General features: G+C 37.6%; 1 protein-coding gene across 7 annotated transcripts in view; it reads right to left on the bottom strand.

Annotated features, from left to right (window-relative positions):
- Positions 1 to 25,389, bottom strand: part of PPP1R12A (protein phosphatase 1 regulatory subunit 12A) — a 150,478-nt gene that overhangs the window by 13,605 nt on the left and 111,484 nt on the right. For 4 of the 7 annotated variants that reach the window (XR_008556573.1, XM_008143815.3, XM_054718824.1 and 1 more), the window contains exons 12-20: positions 24,617 to 24,721; positions 23,357 to 23,524; positions 22,780 to 22,956; positions 16,364 to 16,454; positions 14,945 to 15,145; positions 14,533 to 14,701; positions 12,617 to 12,738; positions 5,190 to 5,255; positions 479 to 495 (exon numbers count right to left, since the gene is read on the bottom strand). Coding sequence is in view for 6 of the 7 variants with exons in the window: in XM_008143815.3 (XP_008142037.2) it covers positions 479 to 495; positions 5,190 to 5,255; positions 12,617 to 12,738; positions 14,533 to 14,701; positions 14,945 to 15,145; positions 16,364 to 16,454; positions 22,780 to 22,956; positions 23,357 to 23,524; positions 24,617 to 24,721 (1,116 nt within the window). In the remaining variant the exon portion in view is untranslated. The remainder of the gene's footprint in view (positions 1 to 478; positions 496 to 5,189; positions 5,256 to 12,616; positions 12,739 to 14,532; positions 14,702 to 14,944; positions 15,146 to 16,363; positions 16,455 to 22,779; positions 22,957 to 23,356; positions 23,525 to 24,616; positions 24,722 to 25,389) is intronic. The other 3 variants (XM_028148616.2, XM_008143817.3, XM_028148617.2) reach the window with 3 other exon arrangements.

The following is a 25,389-nucleotide window of genomic DNA, read 5'->3' as shown; positions in this document are numbered from 1 at the left end:
CTTATTCCTGGTTTTAAAAGGCCTTGGATAACAATTATGGTAAGAAAAATGAAATAGAGATTAGATTCAGGGAAGTATTCTAAAAAGATCAATAATTTTGAGCTAGATGACACTTGTTAGTGTTTGCATGGCTTTCTTTTACTTAAAAGCAAATAAGAGAGAAGATTCTGAATGCCTAATGAAATAAATTTCTGGTGGGTTTCATCAGCCTCTGTTGTTAATAATGACATAGTCATTGTTAAAGTAACTTAAGAAGCTTAGGAAAACTTAAAAGTTATCATTGTTGTAAAGATCAAGAGAAATCGTGACTTACTGGGACTACAGAATTAAAAGTAAAGACTTTGACAAAGAACAGTTACTAGGTCATCTAAATTATAAATAGATTTTTACTACTCAAAATATTTTATCAACTTACAAAATTCATAAATATCTAGCCACATAGTTTTAGAAAGAATGAAAAGAAGGTAGTAAAACATACCTAGAAATGGAATCAGTCTAGAAAAAAAAAAAAAGAGAAAAACAGATACTAAATTTTTATGCTTCATTAAAGTAACTTATTGATTAATCAAGTAAATTTAACATAACATAAATACCGTTTTCACACTATAAAACTAACACCTAATTACTGTATCTGTTTTAACTTTAACATGGTTGTCCTTAGAAAGAAGTTCAACAACACAGACACTGTATATTTTTACATGCACAGTATTATATAATTACATTGGGCAATTTATGGTCAATTTTTGTGAATTCCTACAAATTCCACCATATATTATTTTTTTAAATAGAAAAAAAAATAGACCAAGACACATATCCATTACTATACCCATTCAGCAGGAAAAAATAACATACTTTCATTAAAAAATGTCAAGTTTACTATGTGCAATTCAAATAAACTACTTTTCTCATTTTTCTATTTTTGAGACAATGACATAAGAAACAAACAAATGAATACCTAAGTATTTTATATAAAACAGTATATGCCGGAAGCCAGTTCCAGCATGTTATAATTGCAAGAGTTTCATCGAAAGGTTGATGGGACTTGGGGACTCAACAAGGGCTGAGTTACATATGTTATCGCCTGCTGGGAATGGCTAAACGCATTTCCCCAAACCTGAAAAGGATGACTGCTTGCTGCCAGACAGCTCAGGGCATCTTAATCTACATGTTATTGCCTCCTGTTGGCCAAACAACTGAACAGCTGGAGGTAATTCCCCAATCTGACAATGCTTCTGTATGAAACCCTACCCTTTGATGTGTATATCTCTACCTTGCCTTAGGACAATTTGTGTTAATAAAAAGCAAGGGGTCCTGAGGCGAGGAGAACTTAGCTCCTTTAGCTAAAGCTCCTCTGCCCCCCAAATGCCTTTTAAAATTATGTTTTGTCTCTGAACTCTTATTTAATTTACATACAGCCCCTTCTCCAGATTCCAGAACCCTTCTAGATGCCGAATTAAGACCCCAGCACTAAATGGCACCCAACGTCTGGCATTAAGTATACACATATTTCATTTAAAATTTACTTTCTTGAAAACCCAGCTATACATCCTTTAAAGTTTAGAAATTAGGGTTAGAAAATTATAATTATTTAAAAATTTTCCAAACAAGGGGTATGCTATATTGAAGTTCCAATAACTCTTATCTAATTTGTGTAATAATTAATAGGACAAAAATAATCTTACTGAGTTCAGCCAGTGTGGCTTAGTGGCTGAGTGTTGACCTAAGAACCAGGAGGTCATGGTTCAATTCCCTGTCAGGGTACTTGCCTGGGTTGTGGGCTGGATCCCCAGTAGGGGCCATGCAGGAGGCAGCCAATCAATGATTCTCTCTCATTATTGATGTTTCTATCTCCCTTCCTCTCGAAAATCAACAAAAATATTTGTATTTTCCTGTTACATTTATCTTTGAATGCACTGTAAAATTACTGGTTCCTTTGGGACTGTTTGAAGTATAATTCACAGACTAAAAATGTCTTACTAAGTTGTATTTAAATTTTTTTGCAAAATCAATTTTTCATTTGTTTCCTATTTTCTTTTTTAAAAATATTTTTTTATTGATTTCAGAGAGGGAGGGAGAGGGAGAGAGAAATAGAAACATCAATGATGAAAGAATTATTGATAGGCTGCCTCCTGCACGCCCTGTACTGGGGATCGAGCCTGCAACCTGGGCATGTGTCCTTGGCCGGAATTGCACCTGAGACTCTTCAGTCTGCAGGCTGACGCTCTATCCACTGAGCCAAACCAGCTAGGGCACTTGTTTCCCATTTTCTGATGTAAAGCTTTATTTTATTAATTTATTCTTTAGTTATATAACAATTAATAATTTTGAAGTTAAAAATTTAATTTTCAAAATATTCAAATTTATAAGCTACTAAGAGTATAAGTATAGCATGAAAGTTCCCATCACAAAAAATTATTTTGTACCTTTGTGTGGTGATGGATATTAACTAGACTTATTGAGGTGATTTCTCAATATATACAACCATTGATTTATTATTCTGTACACCTGCAACTCATATGTTATATATCAATTATATCTCAAATAAAAAGAGGTGCAAAAATAAAAAAAGATATTCAAATTCAGGAGAATATTTACAAATAAAGTAAAATGTGTACATATCAAACAAAAACATCACATCTCACCTCACAGTTTGCACTCTGATTCACTGATTTAAACTTTAAGAATAAAAACTCTATGCAGTTATTGAAATCACTCAGATTCTATTTCTTTTCTTTAAAAAATCATGGTGTTATCATTGTTTTAAAATATATATATATTTACATTGTGGTAAAAAACATAACTTTTACCATCTAAATTAGTTTTAAGAGGATAGTTCAGTGGTAGCTATATTCAAAATGTTGTGCAACAAATCTCTAGAACTTTTTTATCTAGCAAAACTGAAGCTCTATAACCATTGAATAACTCAATATATCTTCCTATCCCTAAGCCCTGGCCACCATAATTCCACTTGATGTTTCTATGAGTTTGACTACTTTAGATAGCTCATATAAGGGGAATCAAACAGTATGTCTTTTTTTGTGACCAGCTTTTTTCACTTAGTAAGATGTCCTTGCTCTTTGTGCTCCAAAATTCTTTCCCAAGTAAGAATACCCTTTTAATTTTTCTGATTACAGTGCCATAAGCTCATACAAAATCACCACAGTATAAAGTTTCTCTAGCTGTTCTGTCTGTAGAATAGCTTACTCTCTGTCTCACTTCTTTACTAATAAACACTTTCACTTTAAATTCTAAAAAAAAAAAATAAGTTTCTCTATTAATTCCCCATTCCTCAAATCCCTTAGTTAACCTTTCTTGTACACATATCCATCTGAACACATAAAGTATCTATCTATGCAAATACATTTTATTTAATCTATTCCCTACCAACACACATTTAGGGGTGTTTTCAATATTCTGCTTTAAGAGCCATGTTGCTATGAATACCATTGTAGATTTATCTTTACACTAGAGGCCCGGTGCACGAATTTGTGCACCAGTGGGGTCTCTCTGCCTGGCCTGCAGGATTGGGTCGAAACCGGCTCTCTGACATCCCCCAAGGGGTCCTGGATTGCAAGAGGGCGCAGGCCAGGCTGAGGGACCCCACTGGTGCACGACTGGGGCCAGGGAGGGACATGGGAGGTTGGCCAGCAGGGGAAGGACCATGGGAGGGCTCCAGGGCATGTTCGGCCCGTCTCACTCAGTCCTGATTGGCCTGACCCCATCAGCAAGCTAACCTACCCGTTGGAGCATCTGCCCCCTGGTGGTCAGTGCACGTAATAGCAACTGGTCGACTGTCTCCCCCCTGGTGGTCAGTGCACGTCATAGTGAGTGGTTGAGTGGCCTTAGCATATCATTAGTATATTACGCTTTGATTGGTTGAATGGCCAACCAGATGACTGAATACTTTGCATATTAGGCTTTTATTATAGGATAATCCAGTCACTTCTAGATTTCTAGAATTGAAATGCTAAATTTAAAGGCATAAACTTTTCTGCAAGGCTTCTGTATTGCCAAACTGATCCCCAAAAAGGATACATTTATTAAAATCTTCTATGAAAATGCCTATTTCAAAACTATGCCAAATCTGGTCATTATTAACCTCTGCAATTTTATTTTATATTATGTCTTTGATTATTAATGAAATTAAGTACATTTTCAAGCTGCTGGTCACTTGTATTCCTTCTTTTGTAAATTGATAAATTTTATGTATTACACCCCCATTTATTTTTTCACTGTCTTTTATATAGTACAAATACTAATCTTTCAAATGTTAGAAAAAAGGCTAAGATTCTTTACTTCTACCTGAGCAAAAAACATGTCTCAATGTTTTAAACATGTCTTAATAAGGGCTTCTTTTCTGACATATTATAGTTTTACATGTTTAAATAATCAAATCTGAAAAAAAAATCAAATCTCTTAATCTTTTATGGTTTCTTGCTTAGTGTCACATTTAAATTCTTAATTACTAGTGTCATTTATATGGTACAAGTATTACCATACAACATCTTAATGAGAGAAAATCATAATAACCCACGTGACAAAAGCCACATTTTTGAAGCAAATAATAGTATTATGATAAAATAACTCAAATTCTCTGTGATAAAATTTATTAATTTTCTTTAAAGATATATATCCTGAAGGCAGACAGCTTGAGCTTCACATGCAGTTCAGAATTTTCAAGATTGTTGAAAAGATCAGTCCTTTAGAGATACTAAATTTCTAAACAAATGTGAAGAAAATTAAAAAGGCCTATGGCCTTTTCCAGAACATAACTGCATTTTAAAAAACTAAAATCTGGGTCTGGTAATTTATGAATATTCTTTAGATACTTTTCTTTGCTGAAGGGTACTATTCTATTTTTGTTTTCCTTTTCAATGTTGAAGACTTATTTACATGCAAGAAACTACATCCACCTTAGAGTATACAGTTTGATGAGTTTTGACAGTTGTGTTTATCCATAAATCCACCTCAATCAAGATTCAGAACATTTTCACTGCCTCTAAAATATTCTTTGTGCACCTTTTCAGTCCTTCCACCCCAGATACCAGCAAACCACTGATAAGTCTATCCCTAGCATGAAGGTACAGTGTGCTGTAACTGTCTTTCATGGATAAACATAAACACAAGTAAAAAAATAATACTTAGAAAATAATACATACTTCAAAATACAAAAAATAAAGGTTTTTTACCTGAGTTTCTTTCTTATTGGATCCCTCTTCTGTATCTGATTGTTGTTCTTGTTCATTTTCATCGCTCTAAAATAGATAGTCAATTTCAAACAGTTGATATTTACATACTTTAGGGCTTTTCTGATTTAAAATGGCCCTTGAGAAAAATCTAACAGGGAATTGAATAAAAAAGAACACAAGATTTTTAAGTGGACATTTTTCTACCCTATTTTTCAGGCCTATTTGTCTGCATGGCACAATCCAAGTAGTTTAGCATACATGGTGAAGAAAGGCAATCTAACTAACAACCTCATATTGGGGATGAGGAAGCCAGAAGCCTAGCATGAGAAAGAAGATATTCCATTTTATATTGTAACTAGAGGCCCGGTGCATGGAATTTGTGCACCGGTGGGGTTCCTCAGCCTGGCCTGCACCCTCTTGCAATCTAGGACTCCTTGGGGGATGTCAGACTGCCAGTTTTGGACTGATCCGGCAGTCTGACATCCCCCGAGAGATGTAGCAATGCCAAAGTGGCAGGTGGCTGGGGAGGAGCCCAAGCTGGGGCCTGGCACCATGCCACAGCTGTGCACGTCAGCTGTGAGCTTGGCTTCTGGCTAAGCAGCACTCCTGCTGTGGGAGCGCACTGATCACCAGGGGGTAGCTCCTGTGTTGAGCGTCTGCCTCCTAGTGGTCAGTGCACATCATAGCAACCAGTCGAGCCATCAACCGGTTGTAATGGTCCTTTAGGCTTTTATATATATAGATTAGAGGCCCGGAACATGAAAATTCATGCACTGGAGGTGGGGTCCCTCAGCCTGGCCTGTCCCCTCTGACAGTCTGGGAGCCCTGAGGGGCAGGAGGCGACCCAGTGATCAGGGGAAGGTGACGCCCCCATCACACCTCTGCTGCTGCCACTACCAGCAGCGCAAGCCTCGGCCGGCCCTGGTTACCTGAGCCTCGGGCGGCCCTGGGCAGCTGGGCAGCCGCCATCCAAGGCTTGCCTGTACCTCACGCCTGCTCTGGGCGGCTGGGAAGCCGCCATCCAAGGCTTGCCTGTGCCTTGGGCTGGCCCTGGGCAGCTGGGGGGACTGGGGGACTCCAGAGGCAGGCGCGCGGCTGAGGGAACTGAGCGCCGCCATCTTGTGGCTGTGGGTGCTGCCATCTTTGAGGGTGGGGCGGTCAATTAGCATATTCCCTCCTTATTGGCTGTGGGCGCTGCCATCTTTGAGGGTGGGGCAGTCAATTAGCATATTCCTCTTTATTGGCTGTGGGTGCCACCATCTTTGCTATGGCGTGAGGGTCAATTAGCATATTCCCTCTTTATTAGATAGGACTAGAGGCCCGGTACATGAAAATTCAAGTACTGGAGGGGGGGTCCCTCAGCCTGGCCTGCCCCCTCTCAAAGTCCAGGAGCCCTCAGGGGTGGGAGGCGACCCGGCAATCAGGGGAAGGTGACGCTCCATCACACCTCTGCTGTTGCCACTGCCGGCAGTGCAAGCCTCGGCCAGCCCTGGTTACCTGAGCCTCAGGCAGCCCCTGGGCGGCTGGGGGGCTGAGGGCAGGTCCGGCCGTACCGTGCGCCTGCCACCCCCCAGTGGGACTGAAAGGACGGGGGGACTTCGGTGGGGCTGAGGGGACTGGGCGCTGCCATCTTGTGGCTATGGGTGCCACCATCCTTTGTGACAGTCAATTTGCATATTCCCTCTTTATTAGATAGGATAGTACTTCATATACTTTAATCATCAATATAAGTACTATTTAGCCATCCTATATAATAAGCCTAGGTGGCCCTCATGCACGATGTCATCACAAGATGGCCGCCCTCACATTGAACAATATGGCTGCCACAAGATGGCCGGCAGGGGAGGGCAGTTGGGGGCAACCAGGCCAGCAGAGGAGGGCAGTTGGGGGCGAGATAAGGCTGGCAGGGGAGGGCAGTTGAGGGTGACCAGGCCGGCAGGGGAGGGCAGTTGGGGGTGACCAGGGTGGCAGGAGAGGGCAGTTGGGTGTGACTAGGCCTGCAGGGGAGGGCAGTTAGGAGTAACCAGGCCGGCGGGGGAGGGCAGTTGGGGGTCATCAGGGGATGGCAGTTGGGGGAGAGATCAGACCAGCAGGGCAGGGCAGTTGGGGGCAATCGGGCTGGCAGGGGAGGGCAGTTGGGGGTGACCAGAACAGCAGGGGAGGGCAGTTGAGGGTGATCAAGCCAGTAGGGGAGCAGTTAGGCGTCAATCAGGCTGGCAGGGCAGCGGTTAGGGGCGATCAGGCTGGCAAGCAGAAGTGGTTAGGGGTAATCAGGCAGGCAGGCAGGCGAGCAGTTAGGAGCCAGCAGTCCAGACTGTGAGAGGGATGTCCGACTGCCAGTTTAGGCCTGATCCCACAGAGATTGGGCCTAAACCAGCTGTCAGATATCCCCTGAGGGGTCCCAGATTGGAGAGGGTGCAGGCCTGGCTGAGAAGGACCCGCCCCCCCCCCCCCCCCCGGTGCATTAATTTCATGTACCCAGCCTCTAGCTCAACTATAAGGAGGCAACAAAAATAGGAAAGTTATGATCTTAAGCAAGAAAAGCTTCGTTCTATAAGCCTAGCAAGATTTATTCAACAGTCCTATTATGTTTAGGTCATTTATCTATCTGGAAATTTGTTGGGAGTTTATAATACACCAAACAGAAAATCAGTTTCAGCAGATTAAAAACCTAGAATCCCAGACTATGGGAATATCCTATTACAAGGTCATGAACATCTCAACAAACTTTAAAGTGTTGAAAGAAAAGGAAAATTTGCATTCAAATATATCTGTCTTAGGCTCACCATAAAACATCACAGGCTTTACAATTAGATCACTCAAGAGTCACATTGGTATAGCTATTTTTAGCTATGTGACTTAGGGCAAACTTATTTTAAATTTCCCTGAGCCACAGTTACCTTACACATAAAAGTAAGGATAAAAACTTTACAGAACTGCTCTGAGGAGTAGTGAGAATCTGTACAAGCTATCATTTTGGTAACTAGTAAAAAATTATATGTAAACACAAGGCTGGGAACAGGAGAAATCAATGCTGCTGCTGATATTATTACTTATTAATATAAATTATCTTAATTCCATATCATGGACTAATTGTCTCTATACATTGCAGCTTCATGGGAAAACATAGGAACTGAAAATTTAAAAAGGGGGAAAGCTCAGACGTCTTGAAAAGTAGTAACTAAAAAAAAAAAAAAAGAACCTTCTAATACAATAGAGCAAAAAGCTGCACAAGTGCACACTACCCTTTCTTTTTATATGTTGTATGATAGAGGTGTGGATATGAAGGGGAAAGGAGGGCTCTGCTTTGCTGGTTGATTAGAACACAATTCAATGCAGGCTCAAATTAAAAAGACAAGTGTTGCCAATATGGATTTCAGGAAGGATCCTTATAATGCAAGAAACTGGAGTTGAAGGGAGGGCTGGTCTGAATAACAGTGGGGAAAAATAAATACTATACTGTAATAAATAGAGTTTTGCCTATGAAACTGTTAACATGTATTAGTTATTCAGAAGATAAAAAGAATTTTAAGTAATAAGTTACTATGTCAGAGTGTTAAGACTGTGGGGTTTTATTTTACTGCTATTAAAATGTTACCAGGCAACCTTAACCAGTTTGGCTCAGTGGATAGAGCACTGGCCTGCGGACTCAAGGGTCCCAGGTTCGATTCCGGTCAATGGCATGTACCTTGATTGTGGGCACATCCCCAGTAGGGGGTGTGCAGGAGGCAGCTGATTGATGTTTCTCTCTCATCAATGTTTCTAACTCTCCCTCTCCCTTCCTCTCTGTAAAAAAATCAATAAAATATATCAAATAAAATAAAATGAAATGTTACAAGTCAGTCAATTAAAATCAACCATACATTATATACTTTCTGATGGAGGCTAAAAATACCTTGCCAGCCCTGGCTGTTGTGTCTGGATATTTAGAGCATCGGCCTGTAAACCAAAGGGGTTTCGGGTTCAATTCCTGGTCAAGGGCATGTACCTGGGTTGCAGGTTCGATCACCACACCCTGTTGGAGTGTGCGCAGAAGGCAACTAATGGATGTCAATGTTTCTCTCTCCCTCCCTTCCACTCTCTCTAAAAAAACAATGAAAAAAATATCCTCAGGTGAGGCTAAACAAGCAAACAAAAAAACCTTGCCAAAGGAATATTGAATCAGAATCTGACCAATTCTCTACCAGTTGATGGGAAATAGGAAAAACTACACTTCAAGAATATGAGAATCCAGTTCATTAGAAAGCAATTGTAAGGGGGGAAAAAGAGGGATGGAGGGAGAAACTTACTGATTAAAAAAAAACATTAAAGAGATAATTAATCATCATGTATGGTCCTATTTGAGTCCTAATCAAACAAGTAAAGTATAAAACTACAACAACAAACCATTTATGGCATATATGAATTAAATGTACATTAAAACTGACTGAATATTCAATATTAAGGATTTAGTGTTTATTTAACAACTAGAAGCCCGGTGCACGAAATTCGTGTCCCTCAGCCCAGCCTGTACCCTCTCCAATCTGGGACTCCTGAAGGGATGTCCGACTGCCCGTTTAGGCCCGATCCTGGTGGGATCGGGCCTAAACGGGCAGTCGGACATCCCTCTCACAATCCAGGACTGCTGGCTCCCAACTGCTTGCCTGCCTGCCTTCCTGATTGCCCCTAACCGCTTCTGTCTGCCAGCCTGATCACCCCCTAACCACTCTGCTGCCAGCCTGGTTGATGCTTAACTGCTCCCCTGCCAGCCTGTTTGCCCCCAACTTCCCTCCTCTGCCAACCTGGTCACCCCTAACTGCCCTCTCCTGCAGGGTTGATCACCTCCAACTGCCCTCCCTTGCAAGCCTGGTCCCTCTCAACTGCCCTCCCTTGCAGGCCTGGTCCCTCTCAACTGCCCTCCCTTGCAGGCCGGGTGCCTCCCAACTGCCCTCTCCTGCTGGCCATCTTGTAGTGGCCATTTGTGTCCACATGGGGGCAGGATCTTTGACCACATGGGGGCAGACATATTGTGTGTTGGATAAGGTGACCAGATCGTCCTGCCTTTGGCAGGACAGTTCCGATTTTTAACAATTTGTCCCGCGTCCCACGGTGTTTTAAAAAAGTCCCTATTTTTGGAAAGATAGGAACTTTTTAAAAATGCCGTGGGACGCGGGATAAATTGTTAAAAATCGGGACTGTTCCGCCAAAAGCGGGATGATCTGGTCACCTTAGTGTTGGAGTGATTGTCAATCTGCATATTACTCTTTTATTAGATAGGATAGAGGCCTGGTGCACGAGTGAGGGCCAGCTGGTTTGCCCTGAAGGGTGTCCTGGATCAGGGTGGGGTTTCCCTTGGGGCGTGGGGCAGCCTGAGTGAGGGGCCTGTGGTGGTTTGCAGGCCGGCCTCGCCCCCTGGCAACCCAAGAAGAGGCCCTGGTATCTGGAATTTATTTACCTTCTACAATTGAAACTTTGTAGCCTGGAGTGGAGCCAAGCCTGCTGCTCCCTCTGGGTTGGCAGCCATTTCTATGGCAGTTAATTCACCTTCTAGAATTGAAACTTTGTAGCCTTAAGCAGAGGCTGGGCCCGGCCAGGGTGTGCAGAAAGCTTTGCTTCCCCTGTTGCCGCCGGCAACCCTGGCCTGCTCTCTCAAGCTCCGTTCTGCCCCCATTTCTGTTTGAATTTGTTTACCTTCTATAATTGAAACTTTGTAACTTGAGTGGAGGCTTAGGCCTGCAACGGCTATCGGAAAGCTTGGCTTGCTCTGTTACCTGGGAAACCTTGCTCTCTGTGGCTGTAGCCATCTTGGCTGGGGTTAATTTGCATACTCGCCCTGATTGGCTGGTGGGCGTGGTTGGTGGGCGTGGCTTATATAGCGGAGTGATAGTTAATTTGCATATTACCCTTTTATTAGAGAGGATAAGTCTGATCTGGTATTGTGCTCATTATGTCATAATATTGTGGTTACTATTTTTAATAGTTTTTATCCCTTAAAAATATATACTAACATTTTAACAGATAAAATGATATGTCTAAGATTTTCTCAAAATTATATGGGAGTTGGAGAAGTTGTGAGGAATTAGCTTAAATAATGGTAGTTGGGGTGGGATCATTATACTTTTCCTTTACTTTTGTGTGATTGAATTTTTCTATATTAAAAATTAAATGAGTCCGGCCAGTGTGGCTCAGTGGTTGAGTGTTGAACCATGAACCAGGAGATCACAGGTTTGATTCCCTGTCAGGGCACATGGCCAGGTTTCGGGCTCCATCCCCAGCAAGGAGCATGTAGGAGGCAGCTGATCAATGATTCTCTCTCATCATTGATGTTTCTATCCCTTTCTCTCTCTCTCCCCCTTACTCTCTCTAAAATCAATAAAAACATGTATTTTTTTAAAATTGAAAGGAAAAAGGGAAAAAAATCAAGGTAAAAAATCAAACAAACAAAAAATAAGACAAAACAAATTATATTTGTCCACTACAGTTGTACATTGTATTGAAATGGTATAAATTTCTCATTGACCGAGCTAACCCATAGTTCTTTTTTCTCCTGCAAATGAACAGCAATGCCAGGCATTCAATTAGGAATCAGGAAAAAATATGAAATTCTATAGGATTGTTATAATTTGGTAAGTAAAGCACTGTTTCTATCCAGCAACATTGGATGGAAATAACAGTTATGTATATATATTATAATCATGTTCAAGGAAATGGGATTAAATGTAAAGCATCTTTCAAGAACCTCTAAGATGAGAGCAGTTTAGTCATTATACAATAATCAATATATGAGCTGCAGCTATTATTATTTTTATTCCAAAAGAGCTCCTGCTTTTAACACACAAAAATCTTAGTAGTTATTAACTATCCTTTATAAAATAAATTTTCCTATTTCATAACTTTGTCTTATCAATACACAGTGATGATCTAAAGTATAGTGAATGGTCGACTGTCTCCGCCTCCCCCCACCCCATCAGTGCACGTCATAGCGAGCAGTTGAGCAGCCTTAGCATATCATTAGCATATTACGCTTTGATTGGTTGAATGGCCAAACTTTTATGAACAGTTACTAACTTTTCCTATTTCATAACTTGGCTCAACAACACATAGTGATGATCTAAAGAGTATATAAACTGAGGCATTAAGATATTATTAGTATGCACTTCGGAAAAGAAGCATACTAGTCCTGGCCAGGTAGCTCAATTGGTTAGAGTGTTGTCTTGATATGCCAAGGTTGTGGGTTCATCTCTGATCAGGACACATACAAGAATGAACCAGTGAATATATAAATAAGTGGAACAACAAATCAAAGTTTCTCTCTCTCCCTTCCTCCTCTAAAATAATTTAAATAGGATTTTTTAAGAAGAAGAAGAAGGAGGAGGAGGAGAAGCAGAAGCAGAAGAAGAATAAATAGAAGCATATTATCAAGAAATTATATTTTAATAGGTTCTCACATCTTGTGTCCAAAATGAAACTCCAGTAGATCTTCTTTTCTCTCTTGGTCGCCGTCGCTCCCTGATTGATTTAGGCTGTGATTTATCTTCTCCTTCTTTCTCCTCTTCTTTCTTTTCTCCCTCTGTTAAGGATTACAATGCACCACATGGTAGCAATGTATCTTGACAGTATTTTGCAAGACAAATGTAAAAACAATTCCAAGTCAACCTCCTTTGTGAAGCCTTCTAAAATTCTCTAATCATTATCAAATTTTGCCCCTTCCTATAACACTTGGTTTAAACATATACCTGTATTTCTCATCAGATACATTCTTCAGGATCAAGACAAGAACTAATTTTAATTACTTAATTTTCCTAGTGCCTAAAAAGTTTTGCTCAAAAGATATAGTTAGTAATATTTGCTGATCAAAAAATAATTAAATCCTAAGAAGATTCAATTGGGGCTCTTCTGGTAGGAAAATAGTTATTATACCCAAAGTTAACACTTCAAGAAAACAAACAAACAAACAAACAAACAGTTCTTAATGATGGAAGAGCTAGCTAGTAGGCATCATAAAACTATCAGTTTCTGCTTCTACTATTCCCAGTCCTCATTCAGCAGAATAAATGGAGTATTCATTTCATTTCTATTAGACAGCAACTAAGAGGAAATCCATTTTTCTGGAAAAAATATTTATCTTTCTTTAAAAATAAAATCAATGTAAAAAAATATTAGTCTTAAAATTTGTTTCCTTCCTGGGACAGCTAAAATGGCTTCAGACATACATACGAAGAGAATACTAAGGCCTTTGAATATGCTTTAAGAAGTACAAATATATGGAAAAAAATTATTTTTAAAAGGCTCCTTGTGTCATTAGCAAAGAGTCACAGCAAAAGACAACCCCAAATTATAGTATTAAGAGGAGTTTTAAAAATTATTTTTTGAAATCAGTTTAGAGCAAAGAACTTAAATTCCAATGCCTGTAGTGGCAATCTGGGTAATGAAAATGTATAAAGGAGGCCAGGAGGGCACTTTTCCAGGAGGATGGAGGGCTGCTGTTATTTGGCTTTAGCCAATTGATGACATGTGAAAATTCAGACCCAGTGATACCAAATCTTTCAAATATTCAGTAGACAATGGAAAGCTGAAATATTATGCAAATATACATAATTTTAAATGTTGGCTCAAAATTTTTATAAACATTATGTGCACCTCTCAACTTAGTGGATCAAAAAACTAAAATATCTCAATGACCAACAAAAGAAAAGCAGCTGGAAATTAGGAAAAACTTAATTTTCTGAAGTCTATATCTTACATAATTACTGCTATAATCTCATGACTAAAACTATGAAATTTTGCTTTTAAAACGTAAAATGCCTATAATTAGGAATAATTTTATTTAGTACCCATCTCTGATTTAAAATATAATTAATTAGAATTTAAATAGAAAGTTTATAAGCAATAATAGGAAATGTTAATATTGAGCATCAGGATGCCAATATAGCTGAAAAAATATATTTCTTGAGAAATAAGCATAAAAACAATTTAGTTCTAGCAAGGACATTATATGTGTTAAGTGATTTTAGTTTAAATCAATTTCACAAAAATCATGTAAGAGATATGATACACATAACAAGCAATAAATAAAATAAAAATACTAATAAACTGTTCCACCAGTTCTTCTACACTGACTTTTCTACCCTGGTAGACATAAAGATTTTTGTGGCATCTTAGGTTATAAAGATGTGTATCAATGCCAGTTCACATAATTTCCTTTTGATTTTATACTCTTCTCACTCTCAACCATCTTATCATTTAGGTAGAATGGCTCCCAGTTTAGAATGTTGTTTCTTTTCTGTTGAAATATTAATTAGAAAAACCAATTCAAATGATTATTTGAAGGAAACAAAGTTTTTTCAAAATTTGGTCTTCTTACCTCTTTCATTTTCTTTTGTTAATCCTCGTGAGTAAGCAGAAGTTATACCTACAAGGCTATTTGGCCTGTTTAGTTGACTTGAAGCATAGAGTGAACTGCTCATGGTAGAAAGTGAAGAGGATGGAGTGGTTGAACTTGAAGTTGATACTGATCTGTAACGCTGATAAGTCTGTGAAATATTAGGTGTAAAGTCCATTTAAAATATTAAACACACTTAAAAACATAGAACACTTAAATTTATTTCAATGAAAAAGTAATGTTCTACTCATGTCAAAATAATTCGGATTTCTATTAAAACCCTTTTGAGTATTTTGTATATGGTTTGTTGGTATACAAATCTCCCTTGGATTTTGAAAATCACAGGAATTTTTCCTACCATTTTACCTAGCTGTGTCTTTGGTATACTGTTTACCTCATCATATGTTCTGGAGTACTTTTGCTTATATTCATCTTCTCGAGAGGTTTCTGACTCCTTTTTTTCTTCTTGCTTCTCTTTATCCTGTTTTTCTTTTTCCTCTTTTTCTTTTTCTTCATTTTCTTGTTCTCTGGTTCGAATAGAACGACTTCTTCCTATCGTTTTTTCAGCTTCCTGAAGATCAGTCAATGTCACCCCCTGCACATAAAAATGATATATTTAATTATGAGGCATTAAAGCTCACTTTGAAGGAATACTATAAGTAAAGGAAATGTGAATGTATTAAAAGTCAAATATGCATGTTTGAAATTGGTTTGCAAAATGAAACAATTTCTACTTAGCAATTCACATCCATTCTATGAACAATCATCAGGAACAAGCATAATAAAGAGGTAAAAAATAAAATATGTGTAAGAAATTGTCTCTATATTCAAGTAATTAACAAAATAGCATAGGAGATGACAAAAATACCATTATGAATATAAATATTCCCAAAATGTTCAGCAAATGAAGAAAAAGCCAAAAAAATCAGTTTATATATCAAATTTATATGTATTTATGGTCTTATATACGTATATACCCACAGAGATTTCAGTAAAGAAATAATTTTGAAGGTTAAGCCTTGAGAACAGGTCAAATTTTAAGAAGCAAAAGTATAAAGACAGAAAAAATATGTTAATATTCTAGCAAATAGTTTAGCTTGATATATGAGTAATGGTAACGCTGAAAGAGCTGAACCAGGACTTTGGTGCTCAACTGGGGGAAAGGAAAGACTCAAAGGGATATATGGAATATAATTAAATGGCAAGGAGGAGGTAATGAGATGATAACCAGTCTGAGTGCCATTTTTCTCATACTTGCACATAATTATTTAATATACCTAATAGACCTATTTCCCCAAACTCCAAATATTCTTGGAACTCTTTAATAATTATTAGAAATCACATATAATTAATTCATTTTAACACAGATATCTGTGCCAGATATCACAACAGGAATAAAAAATACTCAAAGAGGTACAAGGCATATACTAATTAGATAAAATACAAGACTAATAGTGCAATCATATAAAAAAATACTAAAACAACTTTTAAAAATTATTTTTACTGATTTTTAGAAAGAGAGGAAGAGATAGAAACATCGATGTGAGAGGGAACCATCAATCGGCTGCCTCCTGCACACCTCTAGGGATAGAGCCTAAGACCTGGGCGTGTGCCCTGACCGGGATACAAACCGGCAACCTTTTGGTGCAAGGGACGATGCCCCACCAACTGGCCACACTAGCTAGGGCTAAAGCAACTTTTATCTTTAAAGATTTACTCACATTATATAATGACATCAATATATTTATAGCACAGTAAAAAAGGAAAAGGTAACTTATTTTAAAGTTTCACATATTACAAACATTAAATATACCTGTGTTGATCTTCTAGACTGTCTTGCTTGTCTAGATCTTGCTTTTCTTTGGGATTCAGATTCTTCATCTCTAACAGGAGTGAGGTATGATCTACAGTAATATATAATAATCGTTAGTTGGAGATACAATAACTGTGAATGCTTTTACATATGAATGTGTGAGTGAAACATACAAGTTTAGCATTTTAATAGATTTTAAGAAAATTAGTCTTCAGAAAATGGTTATATCCACTCTGAAATTCAACAATGCAATCTGATAATCTTTTAGATTACACAGAATTAATCATATTAACCTATCACATTTTTCAAATTCTTCCTAACTACATATTTTTAAAAAACAACTATCTAATGTCATTCCTCCTTAGCCCCTTTTTGATTCCCTACAACACTTCCTAAGGTCAAATCTCAAGTTATCTGGCTAACCTCTAGACTGTCTATGTCTTTATGGTACAATGGGTAGGATTGAATGCAACACTCAGGATACAGGATGACAAGTTAGTAAGCAGCACTCCCTGTATTCATGTCCTTGCACATTTATTAATAATGTTTTTGGCAGACACATACTCTTGTTCACAATATAAGTACTCTAAAAATTCAAGTGGTTTCATACATGAACTGCTTTAAAATCAGCATTTCTCTTGGGTAATTGATTTTCTGATATAGAGAACTTAGCATTTATTTTCACTAAATCTCATCTTATAAATCTAAGCCTATGTTCCATTCTGTCTTAGGACATGCATAATTTCAAAAGCATGCACTCTATGTTGTTAAATAATTAAAGAGTTAAACAAACAAATATAAGACAGAGCCCTGCTAAACAAAAATAAAAAAACTTCCCTCCAATGATCAGTATTACTTTAGTTTTCTTTTTGTATTGCAGGGCTCTGTCTCATAATTTTCATTCTGTTTATACATCAACTCCCTAGAGTTCTAAGTTTTAAAAAAATTAATTAATTAATTAATCTTCACCCAAGGATATTCTTATAGATCCTAGAGAGAGGGGAAGGGAAAGAGAAATGGGTGGAGAGTGAGAGGAAGAGGGAGGAAGACAGAGGGAGGGAGACAGAGAGAGAGAAGAAAGAGAGGGAAACATTAATGTGAGAGAGAACACTGAACCTGCAATGCTTCAGTATATGGGACAACACTCCAACCAACTGAACCACACAGGCCAGGTCTAGAGTTTTAAGGTTTTTAGATATAAAAGATACTTCCTATTTTTATAACAATGCTAGAGGCCCGGTACACAAAATTAGTGCATGGGCAGGGTCCCTAGGCCTGGCCGGCGATCAGGGCCGATTGGGGCCTTCCGACTTCCAGCCGGGGCCTTCCTTCGTTCCGCACCACCCCCCGGGTGGTCAGTGCGTGTCATAGCAAGCGACCAAACTCCCGGTCAAACTCCCGAGGGGACACTTTGCATATTAGCCTTTTATATATATAGATGATGAGGAGCTTGTTTGTTGACGTTGGTGTTTTAATTTGGAAAATGCTATACATTCTAACGTGTCTCCAGGAAGATCACACCATATTATATGGTCTTAGAAGTACTGAGAGAAGAAACCTGTTTAATTGTGTTTAACTCAGCATTTAAATAGGGAATACTGCCACCCCCCCCTTTTTGGTGGTACAACTATTGAATGTGAAAAAGTGCTCCATAAGACAACAGCTTGGAAATATAGTCCAATGACTATCTCTTCCTCCATTCATTTAACAACACTTCTTTATGCACCAACTAACCCTATGCAATTTATTGCTTTTTGTACTTCTACCAATTGAGGAGAAAAAAAAAAAAAAACACAAAAGGAGGTGAAACCTAAATGTGATGGGAAATCTGGTGAAGCAAACATTTACAGCAGCCCATATGGCTGCATACCACTTTAGCATTTCATGAGCTCCTATAAAAGTAAACATGAACGTGAAGCACTGAATTCTAACTACTACTATTTACATGGTCAAAGTTTACATATTTAATTTTGAACAGGGTAATATGCATTGCCACTTTGCCCTTTTAACCCCATGGCAAATCACTAACCAGCCATCACACTCTCTTCCAAGGAGCCAAGATTCTTTCGAAACAATTTCAAGTGACCATGAAAGTTAATAAATCTATTTATCATATCCAGTTTATTATATTCAGGTTAGAGGGATGAAAGTTAATAGACTTGTAAAATCTGTTCATTTAAATTTCCCATACATTTCCCCAAATTAGCATAAAAATCTAGCCTATCAATTTCTAATACATATATTTTCTATATTTGGTAGTCTCCAGATGATATTCAGTTCCTTTCTCTATCCTTGGAGTTCCTCTACTTTAAGAATAAGATGTAGAAAAGAAAAATAGTTCATATATTTTATATATTTTGTTTTTTTTATTCCAAAGAGCTGATCATCAAAAAGACAGCAGAATCAGCAAACTCCATTGACGCCTTATTATCCTATAATAAAAGGCTAATATGCAAATTGACCAAACGGTGGAATGACTGGTCACTATGACGTGCACTGACCACCAGTGGGAGAAGCTGCCCCCTGGTGGTCAGTGTGCTCCCACAGGGGGAGCCCCACTCAGCCAGAAGTTGGGCTCGGGCTCACGGCTGGTGAGCACAGTGGCGGTGGCGGGAGCAGGCCTAACCTGGCAGTCGGACATCCCCCAAGGGGTCCTGGACTGTGAGAGGGCGCAGGCCAGGATGAGGGATGAGGGACCCCCCCCTCCCGCCCGCAGTGCAGTAATGTGCACCGGGCCTCTAGTGATACCAGACTGTCAGACTGTATCTCTCTCTTTTTTTTAATCCTACCAGAGGATATGTTTTTTAAATTGATTTTAGAGAGAGAGGAATGTAAGGAAAGAAAAACATTGATGTTAGAGAGAAACATCAATCAGTTGCCTCTACTATGAGCTCCAACTGGAGATTGAACTTGCAGTCTAGGTATATGTCCTGACCAGGAACTGAACCCACAGCCTTTTGGTTCATGGGACAATGCTCCAGTCAACTGAACCACCTGACCAAGGCAGACTGGCTCTTTTATATAACAACATGGGATATATAAGTTTATTACTTAGTAGTCTTACACTGCTTACGATTTTCTGAGCAACGGAAAGGTTGCTATTTTTAAAGAAAGACTTTTTCCCCCCAATAAATGCAATTATTCCATATATATTTTTTAATTCACTGGCATTTACTGGCTGAAATATTTATATTTATTTATAATGTTTACCTTTTGGTTAGTCAAACAAATTACATCTTTAAAAATCTGAATACCAACCCTTGCTTCACACTTAGCTTTTTTCCTTCCAGAGGGAAGATAAATGGGCAAAGGGAGCTGCCTGAGCAAAAGGAAAATGGTGGAAGAGAGCAGTTATATTGAAGCAACAGTTCCATGTGAATCCATGCTGCAAATACAAAGTTATTAGTAAGATACTGCTTTTTTTTTTTTTAATCCTCACCTGAGGGTATGTTTCTATGGATTTTTAGAGAGAGAGGAAGGGAGAGGCAGAAAGAGAGAGAGACAGAGAGAGAGAGAAAGAGAGAAACAGAGAGAGTGAGAACCATCCATCAGTTGCCTCCTGTACGCACCCTGGGGATCGAACCTGCAACCTGGGTATGTGTCCTGACTAGGAATCAAACCTGCAACCGTTTGGTATACAGGACAACCCACTGAGCCACACTGGTCAGGGCAGTAAGGTACTATCTTATAGTTTGAAAAGACTATGGAAAATTAGAAATACTTAAACAGTAAAAGAATTTGCTATCACGCTCCATCTATCTAAAGCTAGCTTCTCTTCTCTACTCCACCTTCCCAAAATTAACCCTTTGGAAATCTTAACTAATAAAAACAGGACTCCTCACCCAATCAGATCAATAAAAACAGGGAAATTCTAAAATGAGGTGGAATTTAATAGTGTAAATAGTAACTTTCCTTAATATCCAAAAGTACATATGTAATAGTACCCAAAGTAGCATAAATGTGTTGATTTATTTGTTTTCAGCCACCATATATTCTTAAATCATCATATATACATTTTGGGGACAAATTTTCAACCATCTACATTTCAAAAAAAAAAAATTAATGAAATTTAATTAAAAGACGAACAGAAGAGGCCCACAATGTATTCAAAATTGCAAACAAATACTTGACATGAAACAAAACACAAACATCAATATTACTGCAAACATTACTGAAACAAGGTAAGACAAATTTTCTTTAAGAGATTAGGAAAAATGTCAATAGGCACATTTTGTTTTTAAATGCTATTAGAATCTGCTCTGTCCTTATTATATCTCTAAATATTTAATTCTCAATCTTTAATGTCTTCTAGGATTAATTCTAAGAAGTTGAAACTCAACTTTCTATAACAACATAAAAAAATCTGAGATTAAGAATTATAATTTGTTCTGAAACAACATATGATTCTGGGTATATATTCATTAGATGTTGTCACTGAAGAATTTTAAAAAGCATGGAATGCTAGAGTTAAAAAGGATTCTGGAAGTTAAAAATTATGTAAATCAAATACCTCAATTTACAGAAGAAATTCTGACCTGTAGAAAATTCTAACTTTAGGATTAAGGCAGAGCAAGGAATAAAAAAAACCAAAGACTCCTGACCCTTTCTCTCCTTGGTGATCTCACCCCATAAAAGCAAAACACTCAAATTTATTTTTACTAAAAGAGAATGATGGATGCCTCTGCCTTCTAATTTCTGTTGGCTGATAGTCTTATTAAGAACACTTCAAATAACCCGAACTGACTTAAATTTATAGAAAAATAAAGAAGGAATAATTCAAATACGATATGACCTATATAGGTACTCCAATCACAAAGTTCAAACAACTTGTAATGGCATTATAGAAGTATTATTAAATTTCACCACAAAAATGTATGAAAACATTAAAAATAACATTTTGTTACTTTTTATATGTTCACCACAAATATTACTGTAAGAATCCTTCTGTAAGTATGCACTTTGAAGCACCAAAGACAAAGGCTGTATAAAACTGTCCATTTATGAACATTATGTGTCAGAAATAAAACAAAGTTAACCTGGTTGGTATTTTAGAAGAAAATATCAGCTATGTAGCTAATTAAATTTTGCAAGAGTGAAATCTAAAAAAGGTTACACTTAGCTTCCCACATTTTTTCTTTCTTAAGGGGAAAAACAAAATTCAAAGCTGGACCTGTCCAGTGTAGTTCAGTGGCTGAGCATGGACCTATGAATAAGGAGGACCTATGTCCGAGTTGCTGGCTCAATCCCCAGTGGGAAGCATGCAGGAGGCAGCTGATCAATGATTCTCTCTCATCATTGATGTTTCTATCTCTCCCTCCTTCTCTGAAATCAATAAAAAACATATATATATACACATACATACATATATATATTTTTAAATTCCAAGCTAGGGACTATGAATGATATAGCAGAAAGAAGACTGTACTGATTCTTCTGTAATCTTGGGTGTAGCTTTAGCTCTCACACTAACTAAATAAAAGTGGAAAAGTCACTTATTTCTGGATCTCAGTTTCCTTCTGTAAATTGAGAAGATATCCTTTCCACATCTATGATTCCACATCACTGACAGAATACAAAATAAATTCATAGCTTCTAAAAATATTTAATTAATGAGTGCCTTCTATATACCAGAATTAAAACTAAGTGAATGAATTAAACAGTTAAAAGTGTTTGGCTTATACATATGCACAAGAAATCATTTTTCACCAAGAGAATCTTAAAATGAAATTCTCAAAGGTAACAGCAAAAACCGTTTAACATCCATCAGATTTCTTAATAATGAGGGGAAACAATGAGAAGAATAAAAAAAACACCTGTTTTTGTCATGTTGCATCTGGTGTTTTTTTTAAAATATATTTTTATTGATTTCAGAGAGGAAGGGAGAAGATGAGAAAGAGATAGAAACATTAATGATGAGAGAGAATCACTAATTGGCTGCCTCTTGCATGATCCCTACTGGGGATCAAGCCCGCAACCCGGGTATATGCCCCTGACTGAAATTGAACCTGGGACCCTTTAGTCTGCAGGCCAACATTCTATCCACTGAGCCAAACCAGCTAGGGCGCATCTGGTTTTCCATGAGTGTGATTATGTGTGTTTAGATCTTCATTACAAAAATATTTTGAATGAAACCAACCATTAAAAACAGTAAGATGGCTAAGTAAAAAGGCAACTGTTGGGCTCAAAGCCTTTAAACAAAATCATCAATTCTGTTCTAGGTGGGTAAGCAAGCCTGAATGCTAATTAATGGCTAATTATATCAATTTTCATAGTTCTGAGCTGATATAGATTACTTCCTTTATTATCCTAATGGAGAGATGGTGGTCAACTTCACAAGATTACAAAAACAAAACAAAACAAACAACTTTCATCACTGGGCAAGATATAGCAGCAGTTCTATTAGGACCTTTACACACCTGCGTCTCTCCCTGACCTCTGATGTGGAGGAGACAGTGCCAGCAGTAGTTGTAGTCAGGGTTGTGGTAGAGGCTGCAGCATTTACAACAGTTGGAGCAACAGGAATGGTCACTGTCGTAGGAACACTGTCCTTTTCTTTTTCAGTACTATCCTCAGCCCACAAACGATTTGAGGTACTATAGCATCACAAGCAGCAACACAAAAAGAGAAAAGGAAAACAGCTAAACAATGAAAGCACTTTCTAGCAGCTGAAAAACATGTGACTACAGGGATGGATTTTTTTAAAATACAAGGCAAGACATTTTTTAACTATGATCCAAAAAGCTCAACCAGAGCTGTCAAAGAGAGAAATTTATATTTTAAGCAGCCTAATTCAAGGAAAGTTTGTAATTCAGGAATCTAATTTTTTTTTCCCCAGACATGCATCATAGCAACTTTTTGGAACCAATTTTTGTTTGTAAATGATTTTAACAAGGTAAATGAAAAAATCCAGAGCCCCACAATCTTCTAAACAAAAACGCATGCACATACGTAAGCACACAGTAAGCCTGAACACAAAGTGTATCTGTGACTCACCTGCTTTGTGTGCCTGCTGAGGAAGAACCCGTTGTAATCTTTGTAGTAGTGCTTGTGCTGGAAAGCAGGCTTTTCTGAAGCCCAGCTGCAGAGGTAACTGTTGGTGTTGATGTGGTGCTTGGAACACTAGAACTAATCAAATCATCTTGTCTTCTACCAAAGGAGCAACTAAAGGAAAGAGTCATATCTCTATAGGATGTGTTTGTATGTGTATTCTATAGTTAATGTCTATACATTATAAGATTCACAAGGCTAGGGGAAATCTAAAAAACTGTGTTCCTAAATACACCACCAGCTCCAGCACCAAGAGTTGCACCTACAACTTGCTAGAGTTTAGATGATTTCACTAATTTGGTAGTGTATCATTTTTCTGCCTCCCCACATCTTTCAACAAAATGCAAAGATGATCTGATCTGATATTTTACATTATCTGGAACTGTTCCAGACCATAAGGTCATGTCTGGTTGGGTCTGAGAAAAACACTGTGGTTTGGATTTACTCAAGGAAAGTTAAGACTTTGACATTTTAAAGAAAATTTCAGCAATGGGTCACATCCTTAGGAGTCATCCATGCCTTATTATATTTGTTTGTCTTTTACTCTATTTCTTGGTTGCTTTTAGCCATGAAATAATTATTTACCCCCCTCCCCAATATAAAATTACCAACATTCTGATTCAAGACATAGCTCCGAGTCCTAAGACAAGTGAAAAATTTCTAGGTCACTAAATAATGACCAGGTCAATTAAGACACTGATTTATTTCAACTGTTCCAGTCAATTATATAAGGAGCTCCTTTTTCATATGCTACAATCCAAAAGATACTTCGTAATATATCAAATTAATTATACACACACACACACACACACACACACACACACACACACAGCAGGTCCTCAAATAACATTGTTTCGCTCAATGTCATTTCATTATAATGTTGATGAGAAGCCATAGGAACTTAACTCTTATTTATATTATCAGCCTAAAGTAAAATTGGTTTCATCATATGACATCTTGCTTAAAGTAGCAGAACCTACTGACCTTAAGTGAGGACTAAATGTAATATAATAGGAAGGCATCAGTAGGTGCAAAGTTTCAGTCATTTTAAAATATATTTTCTGTGTTTTTAAACGTTTTATTTAAACATTAAATGATACATATTTTTAAAAGCACATTTTTTATATAATATTAAATTGAGGAATCCAAACCAATTGCCTCATATTTTTATAAATTCATAAAAGTTACTTAAGAATATATTACTACCTTTTATGATAAGTTGATCCTTCATTAATTGAGCTATTCCTTTTGAGATCATCTTCCCATTTTCTTCTTGTATAGGAACTACTTGTTCGCAAACTTGAAGAGTCTCTGTGAAAACAATATACTTCAGATTCTGATAGATAATTTATAAGTAGGGTTAAGGAATCTGTACATTAATAAACATTAGTAGAAATAGAAACTAAAAAAAAAAAAAATCCCTTGGGAAAATACTTTGGAATATTTATTAAGAAGTGGAAGTAATTTCAGTTCTAAAATTCTATCCCTAAGGTATAATGCTATTTATAGGGGGAAAATTAAGATGTTTACAGAAGTTTAAATTATGATCACAAAATATTAGAAATTTAAATGTCTATAGTTTTAGGAGGGGAAGTGGTTGTTTTAATTCAACAGATCTACGATATATTATGTACTGATGAAAAACAATGCTTATTGAAAGCATATATTAACATCTAAGATTGCATATGAGATGTTAGATAAAAAGTCAAAATACAAAATTGGAGGTTTTAACATTATTACAACTATATTAAAAAGCTCACACTCTACGTGCTGAAAAATAGGAAAAAACAAACTAAATTAAACAGGACATTTTTCCACCCTTATTTCTCCTTTTCTGTATGTTTTACATATTTAGAGAGTATGTACTACCTTTTGACCTCATTTGCCACCACTGTCACCTCGCTGTGCTCCACCACATACCTTTTTTCACTATTCATGAACATACCAAGCCAGAACTTCCTCAAGAGTCCTTGGTATTC

The sequence above is a fragment of the Eptesicus fuscus genome, chromosome 7 (assembly GCF_027574615.1).
Source record: "Eptesicus fuscus isolate TK198812 chromosome 7, DD_ASM_mEF_20220401, whole genome shotgun sequence".
Classification (NCBI taxonomy): domain Eukaryota; kingdom Metazoa; phylum Chordata; class Mammalia; order Chiroptera; family Vespertilionidae; genus Eptesicus; species Eptesicus fuscus.
This window is presented reverse-complemented; position numbering and strand designations above follow the sequence as displayed.